The 19,149-nt window shown below is 52.3% G+C and overlaps 1 protein-coding gene across 2 annotated transcripts in view; it reads right to left on the bottom strand.

The window, feature by feature from the left end:
- The window catches only part of KCNJ6 (potassium inwardly rectifying channel subfamily J member 6), a 269,639-nt gene that overhangs the window by 175,711 nt on the left and 74,779 nt on the right, over positions 1-19,149 (bottom strand). For both annotated transcript variants that reach the window (XM_008274882.5, XM_070073153.2), the window contains exon 2: positions 7,003-7,054. In XM_008274882.5, coding sequence (XP_008273104.1) covers positions 7,003-7,027 — 25 coding nt within the window. In that variant the 5' untranslated portion in view covers positions 7,028-7,054. The remainder of the gene's footprint in view (positions 1-7,002; positions 7,055-19,149) is intronic.

Raw genomic sequence — 19,149 nt, 5'->3', positions numbered from 1 at the left:
ATTTATTTTAGTCCTGGGAGAATGGGAGAACCTGCCTTGGGCGTTCAACCCATTCCAGAAGCACAGATAAGGTAAGGTACCTGTGCTTTCAAATCAAAACCTGTGCCCATGCTGGCACCTGTGTCAGTTCACCTGCACAGGCACCCAGGCCTGTAGCTCACCTGAGTCAGCAGCTCATAGTCCCAGGGCTGCACTCCTGCCACAAAGGAGGGGGACTATCCAGAGAACCTTGGGGCGATGCAGTCATGACACATGCCTACCCCAGAGGAGGGAGGCGAACAAGACAGACTCTGGAAAGAGGAAAGACAGGAGGCAGAAGGGCCACGCAGCAGGGGAAGGGAGACCTCATGCTGCCATGGAGAGCTGAGGGAGATGGGGCCCTGGCAGCGAGGACCCGGGCCTGCCTTCTAAAGGGTCACACTGCCCCAGTGGTGGCTTTGCAATGCTCTCACTGTGCAGCTCACGTAGATAACGACCAGGAAGGAAGCGACGGTGCTCAGAGTGTGATTGAGACCTGAGGAGCCAGGGGCGGGCAGCTGCACCCCCATTCAAGTTGGCTTTGAGGTGACATCACTACAACGTGGGTGCACGTGAAACTGAGAGACAGCGGTCAGGGTGTGCTGGTGGACCTGCTGGCACCCGGGTCCCTAGGGGATTAATCTTCATGTCGTGCCCTCAGGACGCCATACAAAGAATCACTCCACCCTCTGAGAAGCAGCCCAGTGTCCTCCAAGCCCTGGCCACCCAGTGTATCTGAGAGGATGGGGGCATTTTCTCCTGGTTGGGTCAGGGAATTAGCTTACAGGACCCCAGCAAGCAGGACAGACCCCTGTGGCTTGAGTATAAAAGGGAATTGTTCTTCAGTTCTCCCATTGTCAGGAGCCCTAAGACCACAGGACTCAGATCTAGAAATCTGACAACTGAGACTGGCGCTGTGGCACACAGGGTTAAGCCACTGCCTGCCATGCTGGCATTCCTTATGGGTGCTGGTTTGAGTTCTGGACGCTCCACTTCCAATGCAGATCCCTGCTAATGCACCTGGGAAAGCTGGGGAGGATGACTCAAGTGTTTGGGCCCCTGCACCCACATGGGAGGCCTGGATGAAGCTCTGGGATGAGCCTGGCCCAGCCCTGGCTATTGCAGTCATTGGGTGAGTCAGTGGCTGAAAGATATTCAGATCTCTCTCTCTCTCTCCCTTTCAAATAAATAAATCTTTTTTTTTTTTTGACAGAGTGGACAGTGAGAGAGAGAGACAGAGAGAAAGGTCTTCCTTTTGCCATTGGTTCACCCTTCAGTGGCCACCGTGGCCGGTGCGCTGCAGCCGGTGCACCACGCTGATCCGAAGCCAGGAGCCAGGTGCTTCTCCTGGTCTCCCATGGGGTGCAGGGCCCAAGCACCTGGGCCATCCTCCACTGCACTCCCTGGCCACAGCAGAGAGCTGGCCTGGAAGAGGGGCAACCAGGACAGAATCCGGCGCCCTGACCGGGACTAGAACCTGGTGTGCTGGCGCCGCAAGGCGGAGGATTAGCCTAGGAGCAAGGCATTTCCCTCCCCGTTCTTGGCCTCTGGAGGAGTCTCCTGCAGCGACCACATTTCTGTGTGGCTCCAGCGTCCACCAGCTGGGGCAGGGGGCTGTGGTTCCAGTGCCGGCCCCTCCCTCCAAGGCCCTGCCCCAGGGCGACAAGTGGCCCTAGCACTGCTGGTGACTGGCTTGTCTCCCTGGCCTGGGGCTGCCTCTCGGGCAGCGTGCAGTCCAGTTCTCTGTCCTTGAGTGACCGCCATCCTCCTTCCCCACAGAGGGTGGAGCCATGCCTCTCCACACTGCAAGACAGACTTGATTTCTTTGGCTGATGCAATCAGAGAAGCGAACTGTGTCACTCTGTGTGCAACTGCAAGACACTGTGTCAATACGCCACAGCCTCCACCCACCACGCCGGGTGATTCCAGGGTGCCCAAGGCAGGGCTGACCAGTGTGCACAAGCGGCCCAGGGCAGTGAGAAGTGGTGTGCATATACCTGTGTATGTGAGAGCAGTGCTGAGCCCCACAGCCACTTCTGTGACTGCAGCATGGCTGGCTTCACGGTGCTGATGAGCCCATCCCTGCCCCATGTGGACCCCGGAGCGCGGAGCATCCTTTCGCTGAGTCATGCTGACTGTGCACCAAAACCGGCCGCAAATCAGCGAAGTCAGTACCGCCCACGTACAGATCCTAAAGCCAGTACATTAAAGCCTGAGCCCATCACGGAGCTCCTTAACTCTCTCCTCCTCCACCTGCATTTGCTGCACCAGGGGCTGGAGGCATTGGCCAGGCCCCTGTCCGAAGCTCAGAGCATGGGCAGCTTCCATCTTCAGGTCCTTCCTCTTCCTCTACCATATCCCACGGTCACTTCCTCTCGAGTGTGTTTCAGGTCCTCCCTCGAGCGGCCCCAGAGTCTCTCGGCTCGTCTGCTGTTCCAGCTCCTGGCTTCTTCCCGCCACCTTTCCCCAGCCTGCAGTGCACCCCGATGCAGTAGGCAGATTTCTGGAAAACACCTGTCTGCTTAAAAACCACACGCGCTGCCCCCTCGCCCCCAGCTGCTCACAGTCCTTGTAGGATTGGACCCTCTGGCTCCCCCTCATCCACCATCCTTGCTTTGCTTTTCTTCACCCCTGTCCTCCCCAAGCTGTGCCCCCAACCCTGTGCCCCGGCACGCACATTCACATCAGCTGCCTGGCAGAACCCCGCTGGCCTCGGGGGGCCGTCTGCACCCAGGGACACACACTGAACGCTGCGGTGACTGCTCAGCGGCTGCTGCAGGAGCCCGTTCCCCGGGGCTCAACAGTCTCTCCCCTGTCCCCGGCCGCCCAGACACTGCACAGCGGTGCAGGCAGGGCCTCTGTCTCCTGCTCTTTCCACCCTCACACTGTGCTGGAGTTATAATAGGCACTCCATACAAGAGTGAATAAATGATTAAAAACCACTTTGCTTTAATAGAGCTAATTTAATGTGCAGTGATTATAATTGGTTCTCTCTCCTCATTTTGACACAACAATTTCATATCTGTGCTAAGTTTGAGCTGTTTCTTTAATCGTAGGAGGAATTCCCTGTGTTTTAAAGCAGAGAGGCCACACAGAGCAGGTCCCTGGCTCCTTGAAGGCAGCTACTTGGCTTTCCCTGGCTGCACGGGGCTCAGACCCTCAGCTACGCAGACTAAAGCTGCAGCTCTGACACTGTTTAAAAACGCAGCTGGGGAAGCCTTCTCACTGCCATGCAGGTGGGGTGTGCTGTGATGTCAGCGTGCACCATGCAGGGGGGGCGCATCCTGGGTGCACGCCTGGTCAGGTGACCACAGAAGACGCATTCACTGCCAAGACGCTGCGGCTGGCTTCAGGGAAGCCTGGGGCGCGTGTGCTCCATGGAGACCGGCACAACGGGAAGAGGAGCTAAGTCTGCTGGCCACAGTGCAGAGGGGACTGCGCGCAGCCCTGGCGGTTCCCCCCTACCGATGCCATGAGGCTCGCTCAGCTTTCTCGTGGCTGGGGCAGAGTATGAGGTTCGGGACATTAGCAGAACATGAGATGCGGGGTAGGGTTGAGAAAGGGACCTGTTATCATGGAGAAAAGGCTGGTGCCAGATCCCCCAACCTGCTCCACCCTGGAAACCTGATCACCATACCCAGGGCCGGATACCCGACTTGCAATGCCCAGTATCAATGGAACTGTGTGCTGAGACCTGCTGAGCTCTGTAGGTTTTGTTTCCAAGAGGTGGGGGTGGGAGTGATATGGCAGCAAGCAATGACCTTGAAGCAAATTACCTACGACATTTATGAAAGTACAGTCTGCAAAGGTACTCTGTGGGGACCATGGTTCCAGAACCCCCGGGCTGTTTGCACACCAGTGGATGGTTCCAACTTGTCACCATCTGATTAGATCCCAGAGCCTGGGACAGAGCCTGCTCCAGCGTCACCCCTGATGACACAAATGCCTATTTATGGACAGGGCAGGGAGCCTCCGCTGGGGCCGGGCTTTCAGTCAGTCGTCAGGCGGGGGAGTACTGGCTGCTGACAGGCACACACAGAGTGACTCCCTCCACGGTATGTATGTATGTATGTATTTATTTATTTTATTTTATTTTTGACAGGCAGAGTGGACAGTGAAAGAGAGAGAAAGAGACAGAGAGAAAGGTCTTCCTTTTGCCGTTGGTTCACCCTCCAATGGCTGCCGCGGCCGGCGCACTGCGCTGATCTGAAGCCAGGAGCCAGGTGCTTCCCCTGGTCTCCCATGTGGGTGCAGGGCCCAAGCACTTGAGCCAACCTCCACTGCACTCCCGGGCCACAGCAGAGGGCTGGCCTGGAAGAGGGGCAACCGGGACAGAATCCGGTACCCCGACCGGGACTAGAACCCGGTGTGCTGGCGCCGCAGGCAGAGGATTAGCCTAGTGAGCCGCGGCGCTGGCCCTCCACGGTAGGTTTTCTGGCCGCCCCACCAGGACCAGGGCTTCCAGTGGCCTAAGTATGAAAATATCCACGCCGAAGATGCAAACAGAGATTAACATTTCAAAGGGCAGTATAAAGAGATGGATGGCCCCTGAAAGGCTGCAAGTCCTGGGGGGCTCCCGTCTAACATGCTGCTTGTTCATCTTTAGACTTGGTGGAATCTTCCTCTGTTGGCAACACTGCCTGTCCTTACCCATCTTCCCCTGCCCCTTGTGATTCTCTGAGTCCTTTTCCAGGTCTATTTTTCCCATTTTTCTTATTCGTGCTTTTGCTCTTTCTCTATCTCTTCTTCCACATGTTTTTCTTCTTTTCTCTACAGTTTTCCTTTCCTTATCCTACTCCCCCTCCTTCCAACAATGGGACAAAGAAACTCCAAGGCAATTTCAACAAGTTCATGGAAAAATGGAATTGACATGCAAGTTTATTTTGGTATGAAAACTCTGGAAATCCACACAGTTTGTTCATAATGCACGTTTTCTTGAGCTTCAAGACGACTCCTTATATGTGTGGATCTCACAATTTATTTGCATTGAAGTAATCTTTTAATTCCATCTTCCATGAATGTTTTGCAGTATTCTCATATTTTAAAAGTGTCTTTAATGTATTAAATAAAGTTGCTTTTAATCAAGCAGATAAACATCTCTCAAGGTCTTGCTTGCTTTTAAGAAAGTGACTGCATTGATTTTTCTGAGGTGGTCGATTACCGTCTCACAATGAACACAACTACGCCTCGTCCTTGTCCTAGAAGGTGAAGGGGGTACCTGGTCCCCATTCAGCGGTTTGCTTAGCCAGCAGCAGCAGCTGGACTCTTAGGGTGAAAGGAGGAGAGCTACTCAGCACCTGCGTGCAAGACCCAGAAGAAGCTCCAGGCTCCTGGCTTCGGACTGGCACAGCTCCGGCCGTTGTGCCCAGCTGGGGAATGAACCAGTGGATGGAAGACCTCTCTCTCTGCAACTCTGCCTTTCAAATAAATAAATAAATCATTTTTTTAAAGAACTGTTAGACTCACAGGTTGTGTGCAACACTACCTGGTTTCGTTTGCTGCTCCACTAAAGACTCAGTTCACTGGGAAGGATGCTAGACTCCAAGCCACTGATCTGTCACCCAGGGAACCCGTGGGCCATTTGGACTCATGACTGTAGACACAGAGGCTAGAACGAGACGGGGCGTTTCTGCGGAGCAGAGATCAGCCGGCGCTGTCCATAGTTCTGCTCCGTGTGTTCGCGACACAGCCTCCTTTGTCAGTGCACTGGTCACCTCACTATTTCCCCCATGTCTGGGGAGAGCACCTCCCTTGGCTTTGAGATACGTTCATTCTCTGAGAAGCAGTTTTGGGTTTCTCCAAGCAAGCGGTAAATCCTCTGAACGTATTTCAGCCACCAAAACTAGACGTGGAAAAGCAAGACGGAGCAGAGAGCAGGGTAGGAGATGGTACAGAACACGACAGGAGAGAGCAGTGTGAGTACCGAAGGGGGTTGTTTTTATCTATTCCCTTATCTACTCCCTGTGAGCCACTGTGCTGGGTGAGGTCAGCATGCAGTCAGGACTTGCGTGAAATTACAGAGGTTTGAGTTTAGGAATTAAAGGAATGCAACGCATAGAACTTGGGGAGGGAAAAGTACTGAGGAAAAAGGTCCATTGACTTTACGGAGAGATGCTTGAATTCAGTAGTCTCCCGATTTGACAGGAGGAGGGGGAACGCATACAGTTACATGTCGGCATGATGAATGGTTAATTCCACAGACCAAGTTCAATAAGGTGTTCACAGCCCTGATGATAACGAAGAAGTCAGCATTTGCAAACCTCCCATAACTGTACCCGTGAAATCCAGCACCAGGAGCAGTGTGGACAGTCCAAGGGAGCGATCTGCATTGTCTGTTTAGTCCTTGTCTGTGCAGTCTTTCATATTCAACCGTCAACAGAGGAAATTGCATTTCTCATTTGTAGGAGGATTTAGTATAATTAAATCCCCTTTCCTATTAAAAATGCATTGTGCGTCCTGTTTATTTAGCTTAAGGGCTTAGAGCATTATAACACTGATTCAGAACGTAAATCTGATCACAAGCTCCTTATATCTCAAGCACTCATTTTTTAATAGTTCTGTTTGAAATTTCCCGACTACACCTGGAAGGTTTAACAATAGATCATCATTCTTTTCTCCTTTTAGATCATCTGGCTCATGGGACATCCACACAGAAAGCCCGACTTATCCTAAACCCCCTAAAGTTCAGATAGAAACGATGTGGGCCCCAGCCCTCGCTGTGTTGCTACAAATAAGATCCATTTGGATTCATCAGCTCCAAACTTTGAGAAAACAGTTTTAGCATAGGATTTGACGCCACATAAGACAAATTCTGAATAATGCATAAAATAACCTCAACACCATGCAGTATCCTTCGTTAAACAGACCTTGGCCAACGCACAAGCAAAAAGGGGCAACTCAGATAATTATAAGGAGATGTGATTTTGCACAATTTGGTGTTTTTCCATCAAAACAAAAATAAGTAATAAATTGCAGGTTACTCACTCATGGATTCTGTCAACTTGGCCATTGCTGTATGTTTCTCTTTGTGCTTTTCCTGGGGGTAGAGGAAAAGACAAGACAATTACTTACAGAACTTGTCTTAGAATGAATAGGCTACAGCCATCCTTCCCTCCCTCGTGTGTTTTTTTTTTTTTTTTTTTTTTTTTTTTTTTTTTTAGGTCAGAACTTGAACGTCAGTGATTAAATGAATAAGGAAAATCTCGTGTTACAGTTATATTATCAACTGATGACTGCAAAGAGATTTTTAGAGCATGAAAACCCTTCCATTGCTCTTGGAAATGTGTGCCTGTCCCAGTGATCGCAGATATATATAATTGGTGACACATGACCAATTTTCAAAACCTCTTTGACACTGGATTTTTGACATCCATATGCCAGCTCTCTTGCTATTTGCCCTAGTTGAAGCTTTTTGGTATTTTTGGAGCTGGTATTTTTGCACTCATTTGATTTCCTTTTCCCAGAAAACTGAATGGGTTTTATACATCTCTCTTTATCTTACTTTCTTGGGTTCTTGAAGTCTTATGAAGGTTTTCACTTTTGGTGGGTTTATAACTTTATCTATTCTGGACTGAAAACACGCTTTAAGTGGGAAATAGGTTATAGCCCACGGAGTCTGAGAGCTGGAATGATACACAGAGAAATTGAGTTAGGGCTATTAAGGATAATATCTCTACTGAGAAGATCCTCTTCACTTTGGGTTTCTTTAGCTTCTTTGAATTTCTATGATGTCAGGTTTCTGAAATGTTGGTCACTATTGTTTCACTTTTTTTCAGCCTTGTTTTTTCTGACCATGAAACCAACATGTGCACATTATTTAAAAACTTCAGTAAATATTTTAACAAATTAGAAACATAAAAGCATGGTCTGTTCATAATGCTAACCCCTAGAAGAAATCACTGGTACACTTTGGTGAAAACTTACTTTCTTTCTTTTTTTTTTATTTAATGAGCATAAATTTCCAAAGTACAGCTTATGGACCACCCCCCTGTATCTTCCCTCCCACCCACAACGCTCCCCTCTCCACTCCCTCTCCTCTTCCCCTTCACATCATGATTAATTTTCAATTATCTTTATATACAGAAGATCAATTTAGCGTATGTTAAGTAAAGATTTCCACATTTTGCACCCACACTGAAACACAAAGTATAAAATACTATTTGAGTACTAGTTATAGCATTAATTAAACACCTAAGAGTAACTGTGTATTAATTACAGAGTTCAACCAATAGTTTTAAGTAGAATATAAAATGCATCTTTTGTATTGTTGTGGCTTCCCCCCCCCGACTTCCCTCCCTCCCGTGGCCCTCCCCTCACCCACTCCCTCTCCCATCCCGCCCTTCATCACGTTTCATTTTCAATTACCTTCATATACTGAAGATCAACTTAGTGTATACTAAGCAGGGATTTCAACAGGTTGCACTCACACAACCGAACCAGGTATAGGGTATTGTTCGACTAGTAGTGTTGTTTTTGAGTTTCATAGTTAAACATATTAAGGACAGAGATCCTGCGTGGGGAGCATGAACCCAGTGACTCCCGTTGTTGATTTAACAATTGGCACTCTTATTTATGATGTCAGCAATCACCCGAGACTCTTGCTATGAGCTGTCTAGGCTATGGAAGCCCCTTGAGTGGTGAAAACTTACTTTCTAAACCCATTTCTATATCTGTGAATATTTACAGCCATGGAAATATGAGCCCGTTTTTATGAACATAAATGTCTATACTATCCACACAATGTTGTAAGGCACTTTTTCGCTTAACGCCGTATCATACACCTTTATTGTGTCAGTAAAGAATGAAATCATGCCCTCACTTTCAGTGACCACATGGTGTTCGTCATGAGTCACAACCAGATCCCAGTGGATTTATTTGCAGCTTTCACTGTTTTATTAAATACCATGATCAGCATCCTTGAACGCACATCTTTGTGCACTTGTCCCGTTACTGAGGACAAAGCCTAAGGTTAGACGTGACTTGGTCAAACCATACAAGTATCAAAAATGTTGACATGGATCACCCAATAGTGCCCCCTAAAGGCTGCATTTGGCATAGTTTAAAAGTGTTTCTTTCTTTGCATTATGCATGACATTAATACTACACTCCCACCCTACACTTCTCACCCCTAATATTTGACCAACTGATAGATCAAAAGGGCTGGCGCTGTGGTGCAGCGGGCTGAGCCACCACCTGCAATGCCGGCATCCCATACGAGCGTCAGTTCAAGTCCCAGCGCCTCTGTTTCTGATCCAGCTCCCTGCTAATGCGCCTGGAAAAGCAGCAGAGGATGGCGCAAGTATTTGGGCCTTTTCCACTCACATGGGCAACCCAAATGGAGTCCCAGGCTCCTGGCTTCAGCCTGGCCCGGCCCTGGTCATTGGAGCCATTTGGGGAGTGAACCAGTAGATGGAAGATCCCTCTCTTTCTCTGTCTCTCCCTCTCTCTCTGTCACTCTGCCTTTCAAACAAATAAATAAATCTTTTAAGAAGCAGTACCTTGGGGCCGGCACTGTGGCTCACTTGGTTAATCCTCTGCCTGTGGCGCTGGCATCCCATATGGATGCCGGGTTCTAGTCCCAGCTGCTCCTCTTCCAGTCCAGCTCTCTGCTGTGGCCTGGGAGGGCAGTGGAGGATGGCCCAAGTGCTTGGGCTCCTGCATCCTCATGGGAGACCAGAAGAAAGCACCTGGCTCCTGGCTTCGGATCGGCGCAGCGCCGGCCGTAGCAGTCATTTGGGGAGTGAACCAATGGAAGGAAGACCTTTCTCTCTGTCTCTCTCTCTCACTGTCTAACTCTACCTGTCAAATAAAAAAAACCAAAGAAATAGTACCTTGTTATTTTATACTGTCATTTTTCCTCTGAACAACCGCAGTGACTCCTCATAGGAGTGCCGCCTTGTTTACTCCTATGTGTTGTAGTGTTCCAGCTTTCCTACCACCAGCATTCTGAGCTCCCAGAAGCCCAGGTGGCATCTGTGCCTCCCCATGGCCCTAGCCCAGCTGCTTGCGTCTGAGCTGTCACCAGGTGGGCACTGTAGGACAGTGGAGCAAACCATGTCCACCTGCTCGTGACGCTACTCTCAAACTAGGAGGGTGGGCTTTTTTAATTTTTTGACAGGCAGAGTTAGACAGTGGGAGACAGAGAGAGAGACAGAGAGAAAGGTCTTCCTTCCGTTGGTTCACCCCCCAAATGGCCCCCATGGCTGGCGCTGCGCCGATCTGAAGCCAGGAGCCAGGTGCTTCCTCCTGGTCTCCCATGCAGGTGCAGGGCCCAAGGACCTGGGCCATCCTCCACTGCCTTCCTGGGCCACAGCAGAGAGGTGGACTGGAAGAGGAGCAACCGGGACAGAATCCGGCGCCCCGACCAGGACTAGAACCCGGTGTGCTGGTGCCACAGGCGGAGGATTAGCCTAGTGAGCCACGGCGCCGGCCTGTGGAGGGCGGGCTTTTACTGATGGCAACAAACAACTCTGTACCTCACGAGTATTCTTGATTTCCACAAGTCCTGTCTTCACAGCAATGCAATCAGGACACCACCTGACCCTTGAGAACAGAGGTGCTAAGGGACTGTGACCTAGCGACCCGTGTGCTATGACATTTAGTCTGCTGCACGGTTTATACTGAGATGCTGAAAAACAGCATGGCACAGGCCAGTAGAGAAGCTAAGAGAATCACGCAGCAGAGACAAATAAGGCAGGCAAAGAGGAGCTGTCACAGAAGCGGTGTCACCGACAACTCAGCAGCTCCACGGCAGGAAAACCGTGGAATTCAGCCTTGACTTGCAGGAGCCTCGTCCCTCCTGGTTTGCTCTGCCCTCCGCTCCCCATCACCTTGCAGCCCAGCTCCGCACACTCTCGCCTTGTACTGTGGCCTATGACCTAGTCTTCCTTTACCTCGTGGCTCCGAATCCATCAGTCCTCACTCTGAATCAATGGCCTCGTTAGGTCGGCCTTTCCTCTGAAGGCCAGAGCAGTGAGACCCCCTCCAAAAACAAGCACCCAGACCGCAGCCCTGCACCTTTAAAACCCTGTACCAACTCTGTCCACCCTGTGGGTGTCACCGCCTTACCTCTGCCACCCCAGGATCCTGCCACGGTTTGGAGCCCGTCTAACCGGTGGGTGGTCCTTGCAGCCCTGGTGGACATTAGAGTCCTATTTGTCCTGGAGAAGGCCGGTCCTGCCGGCCCCAGCCTTCTTGTCCTTCCTGGAGTCGAAGGAAAGTCTTCTGACACCGAGGTGGGAGGGGTGCCGTGAAACCCCAAGTGTAGCTCTCTCAGACTGACTCATCCATAGCTTAGCTTATGGTGGGAACCAGCACATAGGTTTTGTGTAAGTGGTTTAGTCATTCTACGGGATGGCTTCAACTCCTTCTGTCCCTCCTCATTATCAGAAGGCTGACGCTTGCAATTGCAAGGCGCACACACCCCGCAAAACATTTGCATTCCACTCCTGGTCCCGAGCGGGTTCTCCTCTTTATCCTACAGCCAAGAGTCTCCTCCATCGTACGTTCTCTGGGTGTGGATTTACATGGCTGAGAAGAGATTTTTGAATTAAAGCTGCAAGTACTTCTTTCAGAGACTGTCAAGTGCAACCCCCGAGCGACAGAGCTGATGAGACAGAAGCTGGAGAAGAGAGTGGCATTCCAAGGAAGGGATTTGCGTGGAGCCACTGGCTTCCTCCACGCACAACCTCCTCTCCCCGAGATCTCGGCGCCCAGCACGCCTGAGTCAAGATTCCTGCAGTGGTCCCAGTGCACTGTTGACGTCCATAGACACGCTCTGTCCCTTCTCCAAGAAGTCCCCTCTACGACCCTGATATTTCACACGTGGTGACTCTGGCCCTGCCCAGCGTGGTCTGTTTATGGGACTGTTCATACGGCCTCCACTTGCCTCCCCCTGCCTCACGGCCTCACCTGCGGCCCTGCAGGGTTATCCTGAATTGCCCCGGAGCATAACAGAGGCACCGCTCATTGAAATCGTCCGCTCCCTAGCACGTAGGATGGAGCGCTCACCTTCAGCTCTGTCTTGTCTGTCCACACTCTAGTGGCATACAGGTCCTCGCAGTCCGTGGCTGTTTTGCACCTTCCTGCTCGGTAAGCACTATTCCCCTCAACACCCCAAGTCCTACCTCATTCTGCTCTCCTTAAGCTCATCAGTAAGAACTCCACTGGGCGCCACCCCCAATCCCTGTAGTCTCCCTCCTCTTTCTGATCAAGTCTTATTTCTCATGCTATGTTCATGTGCAAATGCAACCATGTGTCACATGGCAAAATTTGTGATGGGACCAAAGGATTCCGGGGCCTTTGGGAAGTTCAAGAGTCCCACCTCCCAAAACCCTCACCTGGAGCCTCCCTCTGCCCCAACCCTCAGAGCTGGGAGGCAGCACGTGGCAGACAGGAAGCCCTGGCCACCGGCAATCCCTACGACCCCAGGCAGCTCACTCTCTTTTGACAGAGTTTTCCGATCTGCTCGTCTCAGAAGTGGTTGGTGTCAGCTGAGGCCACCCCCTTTCTCCCAGGGTGATCAGTTAGGTGAGGAGGAAGCCCAAACACGCATCCTTTGAAATAGTGACTACTGTGCTATTTTAAGGTAAAAAAGACAGTGTGTTTGCTTCAAGAACGTTCTTGAGAAAGGTGTTTCCATGGGGAAGCCAAGGCTTTCAGACTGCACGGAGCTGATCATCATCTCACGTCCTCCACCCCCAGTGGGCGGGAAATCAGAAATCCAGGAGTCTCTTGTCTGGAGAAAACGGATGACCTTTGCCCAAAAATGTATTGTTTTTATTTATTGTGCTTTCTTGTTTGGATATTCTCATTACTGAGAGAGAGAGAGGGAGGGAGAGGGAGAGGGACAGGGACAGGGAGAGGGAGAGGGACAGAAGAAGAGAAAAGAGGACGAGGAAGGGAAGGGAAGGGAGGGGAGCAGAGGGGAGAGAACCGTGAGTTTGGGAGCTTGGACCTGGAAGGTTCCGTTTTGGCTTTAATATTCCTTAACCACTTACCAATTAACCTCAGAAGCCTCAGTTTTCTCAGTCGTAAAGTGAGGACACCCTGCTCTGAGTTCTCGCACTCCCAGGTCTGCAGGGAGGGATGAATGAGACCGTGTGTGTGCATACACCCATGTGCATGTGTGCTATCATGATTCCCTTGTACTGTGTAGGGGCCCAGGGTTAGAGCCTGCTGCTGCGATCTGAGGACAAGTACTGACCCATGGCATTCATGTCTAAAATGACAGAGTGGCTTTCCCTGAAGAGAACAACACCCGGGGCGCCCTACTCCTCAGAATGTCCACAGCTAGGGCCTGCACTGTGGTCCCGCAGGCGAAGCTGCCACCTGCAATGCTGACATCATGCGTCAGAGCACCGGTCTGAGGCCCAGCTGCCCGGCTTCCAATCTAGCTCACTGCTAACGTGCCTGGGAAGGCAGCAGAAGATGGCCCAAGTGGCTAGGCCCTTGTACCCACGTGGGAGACCCGCAGGGAGTCCCTGGCTCCCGACTTCAGCGGGGCCCAGTCCCGGCTGGTGGATGGAAGATCTTGCTGTGTGTCTGCCTGTCCTTCCTCCTTTCTCTCTGTCACTCAGCCTTTCAAATAAAGACATACTTTTTAAAGGAATGTCTAGAGCTGGTGACACGGCACCCAGAATGCAACATCCCTGAGCGCCGGCAGAACGTCTGCTCCAGTAGGTGCTCTGCTCAGCCGCATCGCCACACACGGAGCAGAGTGACAGAAACACGGAAAGTTCAGGGGACTCACCATGCTGCACTGGTACAAAACACACCCACGGGTGCTGACAACGCCAGGGTGCCGCTAGCACCATCCCCCACTCCTCGGGTGTGGCACTGACGCCCAGGGCGGGAGTGCTGAATTCTCCCCCTGCTGGACTGTGATCCTCTTCCACGCTTAGAATGACAACAGGGGCTCAGCGGTCAGCCCGGTGAGTGCCTGTGTGTGTGCACGTGTGTGCATTCACGCATGTGCGTGTGCGTGTGTGTGCATGTGCATGTGTGTGTGTGGGGGGGCGGAGTTGGGTGACAGATTGCTTCCCAGAAGCAGAGCGTCTGGAGAGGGTGGGAGGTGCTCCTTGTATCTGAGGGCAGGGGCTGGCCGAGCGGGGGCCGCCCGTCTCCCCGGCAGGCTGTCTGCACTTGGGAAGCTCACTGGGGTTGGTTTTTCAACACAGCCATTTCTGCATCTGGGGTATTTTTGTCTCCCTGGAATGTGTGCTTGTATTCATCGGAAAACAGATTCTACTCCTCCAGATCACAACCGCTGACAGGGACACGGCGGCGAGGCAGGACGTCCTGTTAGGAGCGTGTGTCTGCAGCTGGACGTCCCCTCCAGGCTGCGACAGGTCCTCCAGCCTCCCCCGGGTGCCAGACGTGCCCATCAGCGCCCTCCCCCTCCTTCCTGACACAGGCTAAGGCAAGTCGCCTGAGGACTGAGCAAATGGGAAAGTCCACGTCCTCAGACAAGCTGACCCAGGGAGTGTCGTCCACACAGCGTAGCCACCACGTTGCTTTGAGAGCTACGTAGTTGTTCACAAGGCCAGCACTGCACAGACGGTGTGTGGCAATACAAATCTATAAACACATGTCAAGATGTAAGAACATAGAGTATACAAGTGTAAAATGAATAAAATATGCACATAATACAAAATGCATCAACTAGGCAGTCTTAGCGTTTACGTCACACGTCTCGCAGGCTGGCACTACATTGCTGGACCATCTGATTTAATTCTCACCACAACTCTACGAAAGAGGCACTTTCATGCCCACTTTGAAGATGACAAGACTGAGGCACCGGGCTGGCAACTTGTTTCAGGTCACACAGTTGGCAGGGGGTCGAGGTGGGTGTCCCACCTGCATTCAGCCCTCCCATGCCAGCTCGGCCATGAGCTGGGGACGACCGGGAGCTGAAGGCTGGCTGACGCCAGGTGGAAGATGCTCCCTAAATACCCAGTTGCATTCGGTGTACAGGAAACTGAACGGGGCAGGTCTGGGGGTGGGGGTGGGGTGCACAGACAAAGAAGGCTTTGCACTTGCACTAGGGAGCTTCCTGTCTACAGAGGAAGGTGAGATGTGTGCGCTAAGTCACATGGCATTGAAGGGAAGCTCCCCAAAGGGTTCGGCAGGATATCAAAGTACCGACTGGCAGCAGGAGAGAGGGAGGGGGCAGGGAAGGGGAGGAGGAGAGCAGGGAACAGAGAAAGCAAAGGAAGAGGCGGCTGGGAGCCAAGTTCTCATCCAGAGCCCTCGGCAGGCTTCATGGGGGAGCAGCGCACATGTCAAGACAAGAAAGAAGAGTGACGGGCAAAGGGGAGGGGCAAGAATATTCCAGAATATTCCAGAAGGAGAAACAGCATGGGTAGATGAGAACCTTGGTGAGAGGAAGGGCAGGGGAGCTGTGGCTCAGAGCGAGGGCAGCAGGAGCCCGGCTGGGGAAAAGCTGCAGTCTGGCGGGAGGCGGGGCTTGGAGTTGGGGGGTGTTTGCGGGAAGAGGAAGTGAATGGTGGGCGTGCCCTGGTGTTGTCTGGGGTCCAGGGAAGATGGTTTGGGGGTCTGCGGGGACAACCCAGGAGTGTCCTCTCCTGGAAGCCAGGGACAGGGGTTTGAGGAATCACAAGGCTGCCCGTGAGAACGGGCTGTGGTTTGACTGCAGAGAGCTAGCTTGTGTCACAGATACGCTCAGGAAGTGTTCCTCTGGTGATCAGAAATTTTCACGATTTGGGGCCAAAGAGTCTGCGTGGTGCAGTTGAAGGGTGGGGTGGAATTCTTCTGGATGAGCCATGCTGACTTGCAGAACTGCATAGACCCCTGTCCCGCCCAGGCACCCTTTAAGGTCCCTCACGCACATACAGGTCACCTGTGTGGTTCCTCGCTGGCCTGGCTGGGCAGAGCTGACTCACCCAGTGCTGGGATGCCAGGTTCAGCAGACCCAGGTCTGGAGCCGTGCTTGGGCTGAGAACACCCCAACTCCCCCAGCTCTGGGGGACGTCTTTGGAGGGGGAGGAGAGGGTGTGGAGCACCATGTGGGCATGGCGAGCACTTGGGCTTCTGCCAGGAGACACAGGCTCTGGGAGACTAGAGTGAGAAGACTTCGGGCCCCCTGGGCTGCCTCAGTTTCCCCAGAATCCAGCCTTGCCTGTGCCCTCCCCAGCTGAAGCCCTGTGGACCAAACTCTCGACTCCCAGGCAATGCTTCGTGAATTCCCCAGTGAGGCTGGTTTCTTGGAATAGTGATGAGTGACTCACTCCTTCTTTCCAAGAGCTCTTGAAGTGTTTTGAAATGTAGGACAAGAGTGATCACCAAGGCCCGGCCAGCACGCTTCCTTCCAAGGCAGCACTGAGCCACGCTGCACAGAGGTGCTTGGGACGTCTGGGTAGATGCTGCTCCCAGTCCATGCCCACCGCCCCTTCCCCAGGTAGGCACTGCTGCTCCCAAGGTGCACCTGCTCTGGGCTTGGGCCTCACCTCCCCAGGGCTCAGCCACAGTTGCTGAATCTTGGAAGCAGCCAGAAAGTTCCTCTGGAACTGGTTCTGCCCAGCACCTCCCTGGGGGCTCCTGTCCTGCCTCTGCGGCTGCCCTGGGCCTCGCCAACACCTCTCCCACCTGCCTGCACCCACGACAGAAGCTTTGCGGAGCCTTCTCTGTTTATAAGAGGAAACATTGCCAATGTTTCCTTCCTCTGCCAGAGGCTTCCACAGCCACTCTGCAGGGCTTGCTCTGCCCCATCCCACGGTGAGTCAGGATCCTCCACCCCTTCGTGAGTTCTCACCATTTCTGGCTTCCACCGGCTGCTCCGGTCAGATGAGCCCTTCTGGTTCTTGGACACACGGGGGGCTCCGTCCCTCCAGGCCTGCTCTCTCCTCCTGCAAAGGTACCTCTACCTGTGCAGCGTGACCTGCTCCTCAACCTTCTCCCTGGTGATTTCGTGCCTGTCCTCACCACACCCAACCTCAGCCAGCCTCAGCTGTAGGACTTGACACCCTCAGAGGCCTGGGCATACAAAGTAACGGAGCAGGCCAGAGGCCACAATCTCAATGACCTGGGAAATAGCAAAACCTTAAGAGGGCGAATGTCTTTGTTTCCAAAGAAAATAAATGCGAAGTCCTCAAACGACAGCAAAGGTGAGCAGCACGAAGTCTCCTTGGGTAGTTGAGGGCTTCCTGACATGAGATGCTGGCTGGTCATTTATCCAGAATTTTCCAAGAGAATTTCTGCCCCAAGAAGAGGTGTGACAGAATGACCCAGAAGACCCCCTTCTGAAATGGGTTCAGAGGTGCAGTGATGATTCAAGGAAAAGACTCTGAAATCATTTAATTTTGTTTACATGGAGTTGTTTCTTGCATGCAAGCACAGGTGAGTGGGGGGCTGTGGGGTTCAGGTGGCAGTGATGATAGGGAAAGAGTGACAAAACAGGAGGGCAGGCTGGTTAGTTAGTTTGACAAACCAGGTACGTTTTGAACAGTCTCCTCACTGGGCAAGCCGACCCTGGTGTGAGGAGTCACTCACATCCAGTGGTGAGGTTGGTATGGCAACCAGAATGCTTTGTTTATCTGAGGATGCCCTGGCGTCTTAGGGAGCCTTGTGCAAAGGCACTGTGGCAGACTCTTGATTTCCGGCTCCTGGTTCCTTGCTACACACACACACACACACACACACACAGATCCTTCATCTGCTGGTTTACTTCCCAATGAGTGCAATGGCCAGGGCTGGGTGAGGCTGAGACCAGGAGCCAGGCGCTCCTTCCAGGTCTCCCATGTCAACAGAAGGAACTCAAGTACTTGGGCCATCACCTGCTGCTTCTCAGGCACCTTAGCAGGGAGCTGGACTGGAAGCTGAGCAGCTGGGACTTGAACTAGCACTCTGATATAGAATGTGGGCCTCCCAAACAGCAGCTTAACACTATGGCACAATGTGTGCCCCCCGGGGTGAACCCGAGGCCTGCAGTGCCCAAGATAGGAGCCCCCCGACCAGACAGGAAACCCAGCAGACAACAGTGAACAGTGCCTTCCCAAGCCAGGCCACTCCGGGACACTGTCAGCCCCAGAGGAGTGGTGCGAATGTTTGTTCTCAAAAAAAGAACACTCTCCACGCAGAATTCTGCCACAGCAGAGCCAATGGGGCAGCTGAGAGCCAAGGTACTGGCCTTGGTCCAGGAAGTCAGCCTGTTCCTTATGCATGCGAGAGAGACTGCGGGGTGGAAGGAGATGCGATTCTTCACCCGCTCATCTGTGTCAACCGTCACACCAGACACGAAGTCAGGGGAATATTTTAAAAATGATGCTTGGAAAAATTCAATTTTATAACCAAATGTGACATTTACTGGGCTGAAGATTGAAGAAAACGTACAGAGAGAAACCGTATCATTTTCTCCTGCTTCTTTCTATCTCTTCTCAGCGTGAACTCCTGTTTGGGGAGAGGAAGGTGGGGAGGGAAGTGGCCTCTCGGATAGGTACCTAGCGACTGATGCTCAGTAGCAGATATCACAGAAGGAAACGAGGAACCAACACTCTCACCTCTTCCTCTTGTGGTCCCCTTCTCTCTTGTTACAATGAAGCCCCCAATTCCAACTTCTGGGAAGATGGCACAGGCACACTTTCCCCTTATTTTCTTTCCTTTTTTTTTTTATTTGACAAGTAGAGTTATAGACAGTGAGCAAAGAGACAGAGAGAAAGGTCTTTCTCCCATTGGTTCACTCCTCAAATGGCTGCCACAACCGGCACTGTGCCAATCCGAAGCCAGGAGCCAGGTGCCTCCTCCTGGTCTCCCATGCGGGTGCAGGGCCCAAGCACTTGGGCTATCCTCCACTGCCCTCCCGGGCCACAGCAGAGAACTGGACTGGAAGAGGAGCAACTGGGACTAGAATCCGGCGCCCATATGGGATGCTGGCACCACAGGCAGAGGATTAGCCTTGTGAGCCACGGCGCCGGCCCCCTTTTCCCTTATTTTCTCACTGAGTACAAATAACAATGCTTGGATGTTATGTAGCAAACAGACATGGGAAGACTTTGGGAAGTGCAGACAGGGGGGCGGCAGGCCAGCCTGGGACTTGGGTCCAAGGACCAAGATCAGGTCGAGTTCCCTGAGTCTTCTTTTTGCTTTGTGTTTTGTGGACTGGACACTGGAGAAGCC

This window comes from Oryctolagus cuniculus, chromosome 4 (assembly GCF_051225735.1).
Source record: "Oryctolagus cuniculus isolate XC-2025 breed Fujian yellow rabbit chromosome 4, ASM5122573v1, whole genome shotgun sequence".
Lineage (NCBI taxonomy): Eukaryota > Metazoa > Chordata > Mammalia > Lagomorpha > Leporidae > Oryctolagus > Oryctolagus cuniculus.
Note: the sequence above shows the minus strand (reverse complement) of the source record. Positions and strands in the feature narration are given on the sequence as shown.